We start from the raw sequence: 4,207 nt of genomic DNA on the forward strand, positions 1-4,207 counted from the left end.
CGGCGTTTCAGACCTACACCTGAATCTATGTCACCAACCGTGTCTCTCTCAATTGCATGTGGCCACCCCCAGCCCAGCCGATCAAGAGTGTGGTCAGGTCACTCTTGCATCCAAAAATCCGGCCTGACCAAACTCACAGGTCACGGCTGAACCCCGGCGAAATACATTATTCATACATGCTGGAATTCAATGAAAAACAATGGCTCACTCCACACCACAAACAAACATGAGCGAGGGATGCATAGATATATATAATTAAACAACAGTAACAATTGTACCGAAGCTGGAACATATAACTCATGTCTGAAGTCTGATAATCATACTGCAGGGAAATGAAAAGGTCCAATATATACATCAAAGACGTCGGAGTATAGTCAATCCATCCAACTAACACTAATAAATTCAGACATACCGCACTCCATCAATGGTCATAGCATAATGCATACTCTATTTTCTTATTCCTTAGAACAAGCTAGGTAGTCATGACTTCATCCGTACCTCATGAACGCGCGAACTGATCGATCGGCTGCCTACGCCCTGCTCATCAGTTGTCACCTCCCAGGAGGAGGCCCCGGAAGCAGATGAGGTCGCCCCCCGCGAAGATGACGATGTTCGCCGTGCAGAAGATCCTGGCGATGATGTATCCTGGGTCGACGGCGAGGAGGAGGCGGACGGCGGCGGCGTACATGCACTGGCCGACGAAGGTGACGACGAGTGCGAGGAAGGCGAGGGCGCGGCGGACCCAGTGGCGGCGGCACGGGAGGTGAAGCGCCAGCGCCGCGGCAGCCGCCTGGAGTAGGGCGCAGCACAGCATCCCGAACCAGAGGGCGCAGCACAGCATCCCGAACCAGAGGGCGCTGTCGTCGGCGGCCTGCGCGTCGGTCCACAGGACGCACCGCAGGACGAACGGCGTGTGCATACAGACGAACACCACACTGAACCATCTTGAATATGATGGATGGATCCATCGATGGAAAGTTTGGATTGTCCAGAAACCAACCAAGCGGGTGTAGTTACGTAGTCCGACCTGGGTGGAGCAGACTTGGTACTGGCCGACTGCGTAGGCGGCCGCGTGGCCCGCGGCGAACGAGAGGAGGGTGCCGCAGGCAGTGAAGAGCGCCCATCCACTGGCCCGCCGGACGGCAGCCGGGATGGTCTCCTCCTTGGGCACGGTCGCAAGCAGCGGATCATGGATCTGGTTGTTGCCGTCCATGGTGATGGTGGAAGGATCCAACTCCAAGCTGCTAGCAACGATCGGTTTAGTTGCTTGTTCAGTTTCCTGTCTGCAAAAGAAACAAGAAGAAAGATTTCCGTGAGAAGAAGACGGTTAGTTGGTTGGCTTAATTTCAACTGGTGAGAAGATTCTGGTGACTAGATCCGACGAGCTAGTGCCTCTGCCTAGTGGACTACTCACCGTACTGCTCGGATGCCTTGCCTTGCTGTGCTTCTTTCTGGAGTATAGTCTTGGTCGCAGACGGAGCTTTAATTTATCCTTGGATCCGATGGGAGAGAGAGAGGAGAGGAGAGAGAGAGAGAGTGGAAGTGACGATATGACGGGCACAGGAAGCTGCCTATGTGCTGCATTGCACCCAGCCAAGCGCGTATGCCATCTTTGGCAAAGCGTCATTTCTTTGCTACTAGCTCATTTTATCCTTGATAAAAAAAATTAATGCGATGTGGGTGAAATTGTATACACATGGCAGTGAAAACCCATCTAGCTCATTTTAGCCGCGCACTAGTTTTTGAACTAGGTAGTGTGGCTCATATTCTTTTGACACGCTTTTCGATTAGATAACGATGGCAAAATGACCATCTAGACCTTTCGAGCACCACCACCCATTTTCTCAACAAAGATAAATATAAGTAAGCTAATTAACTCAAAGTTAAGGTTGCATTATTTGACGTCATCAAATCATGCAAAAAAAGGATATTAGAAAGAATCAAATGATTCAGCCAAAATGTTGTAGAAGCTAGCTGATCAATATGATTGATGAGCCACCCCCACCCCATCGTTAAGAGTGGCGCATGCATTGGTATGGTACTGGAAATCACATGCGCTAGTTGAAAATCGACCAGCTAGGGAAGGGAAGCGCCTCCCGTCCCAAATCCTTATTTCTCTTGGTCTTTCTTCTTGAAATTAATTAGCGAACTAGTGCCACTCACATATATCTTTGGCGAGAAAATTAAACTAGGAACTAACGCCACCTTCATGTCTGAGCTTGCAAACTGGGAAGGTGGTGTGGTAACATACAAACATATAGTGCATCCGTAGACCGTGATCATAATGTTGGATCGAACCACACTAGCTAGTCGTCAGAGTGGATATGGGTGATGGGGGAAGCTACTTGCCGCAAATGGAACGGCGCTGGGTGGACAGCTAGCTAGCACTGCTAGTGCAAAAAGCAGGAGGGCTACATTACATGCGTGCGCTGCTACTCAGATGGAACGGCCGGTGTGAGTGTGTGTACACTGCAGAAATTGCCATAGTTGTACCAAATTACACTGTGCAGCAGCTATGGCCTTTTTCTGCCATGCATGTACGCATTTGTGTGTGTGTGAGCTTCAGTGCTTCACACCACTGGCATTCCTGTTCGAGTATACGCGCTCCGCACTGGCATAACTTACCCGTAGTTTCGATTGCCCAGTCATCGTAACTGCCATGAGTGAGATCATCGTATGGTTGCTTACATATGATGAGCCACCGTTTAGTGCGGCATGAGTGAGTGTTAATTAATATCGCACTAAGCATGTTACGTTACTTAGAGCAACTCTAATGGGGCGACTCATTTCGTCCGCGGCCGTCCGTTTGGATCGGCGCGGACAGAAAAGGCGGTCCAACGCGCCGACCCAAACGGACGCGCGTCCGTTTTTCGTCCGCGGACGACCCATTTCCGGCCTATTTTTGAGCCAGATTTGCGTCGGCGCGGACACGCGACGGACGCGCGCGCGGTCGCCTACTCCTGTCCCTGGGCCCGCCGGTCTGTGGCACATTGGCCTTCCTTCCCCGGCCAACAAGCAACCCTCACCCCCCGCCTCCCCCGTCACCGACACCGCCGCCCATTTTTGCGGCGACTCTTCCAACTGCCGCCGCCTCCACATCCGCCCCGCAACGCCGCCCCTGACCCTAGTCACCCGCCGCCGCCGGGGAGCAAACTAGTTCCCGTTGCCGCTTCCCCCACCGCACAGCCACCCGCGACCAAGAAGACGCCTCGCCGCCCCCGCTACATACGACCGGCACGCTCGTCGGACGCCGTCACACTCGTCGGACGCCGGCAGGGCAGCTAGCTGGTCTGTGGGCGCCGCGTCTCCCCTCGCCGGCCGTCTCCTTCTTCGACGCCCGCAAGCTGTTCGGCAGTTTGCCAAGGTACGAAAATGGACTCCGCCGACGAGTTATTTTTCCACAGTTTCATTTGCGACTCCGACGATTCGTCGTCCGACGACGAGGAGATATTGGCTGCCGTGTTGGTCCATCACCACCTCAACAACCAGCGGCCATTGTTCCGTGGATCCATTCCGGGCCACCTTCCGGCGTTGAATTGTAACCGAGAGAGCGGGCATTTCCTTCTCTGGAAGTAATACTTTGATACAACAAACCTGTTGTTCAAACATCACAAATTCCGCCGCCGGTTTCGTATGAGTAGGCATGTTTTCAACCGTATTAGAGAGGGAGTGGTCGGCTATGATGACTACTTCGAGTGCAAAGAGGATGCCGTCGGCAAGATTGGTTTCTCCTCTTATTAGAAATGCACTGCCGCCATCCGAATGCTTGCATACGGAGTGCCCGGTGATCTCATTGACGAGTACGTCCGTATGGGCGAGTCTACATGCCTAGAGTCCCTGTATAAGTTCTGCAAGTCTGTGATTGCTGTGTTTGACCCTGAATACTTGAGAGAGCCGACAGTTGTAGATACAACCCGTTTGTTGGCGATGAATGCTAGCAGGGGCTTCCCGGGGATGCTTGGCAGTATAGACTGCATGCACTGGGAGTGGAAGAACTGTCCTTCTGCTTGGCAAGGGAAGTATAAGGGACATGTCAGGGCTTGCACTGTCATACTAGAGGCCGTGGCGTCTCAAGATCTCTGGATCTGGCACTCTTTATTTGGCATGGCTGGATCACACAATGATATCAACGTGCTTCAGCGCTCGTCGGTGTTTGCTATGCTTGCCGAAGGCAACAGCCCACCGGTGAACTTTACTGTCAACGGCC

At 52.7% G+C, this 4,207-nt stretch overlaps 1 protein-coding gene across 1 annotated transcript; it reads right to left on the reverse strand.

The window, feature by feature from the left end:
* Positions 1-266: 266 nt before the first annotated feature.
* LOC125526841 lies at positions 267-1,502 on the reverse strand. Its single transcript, XM_048691458.1, has 2 exons — positions 1,415-1,502; positions 267-1,283 (listed from the first exon to the last, which is right to left on the reverse strand). Exon 2 carries the CDS (start codon positions 1,211-1,213, stop codon positions 545-547), a length of 669 nt encoding a protein of 222 aa, XP_048547415.1. The 5' UTR covers positions 1,214-1,283; positions 1,415-1,502; the 3' UTR covers positions 267-544.
* Positions 1,503-4,207: the final 2,705 nt, after the last annotated feature.

This window comes from Triticum urartu, unplaced genomic scaffold (genome assembly GCF_003073215.2).
Source record: "Triticum urartu cultivar G1812 unplaced genomic scaffold, Tu2.1 TuUngrouped_contig_2034, whole genome shotgun sequence".
Classification (NCBI taxonomy): domain Eukaryota; kingdom Viridiplantae; phylum Streptophyta; class Magnoliopsida; order Poales; family Poaceae; genus Triticum; species Triticum urartu.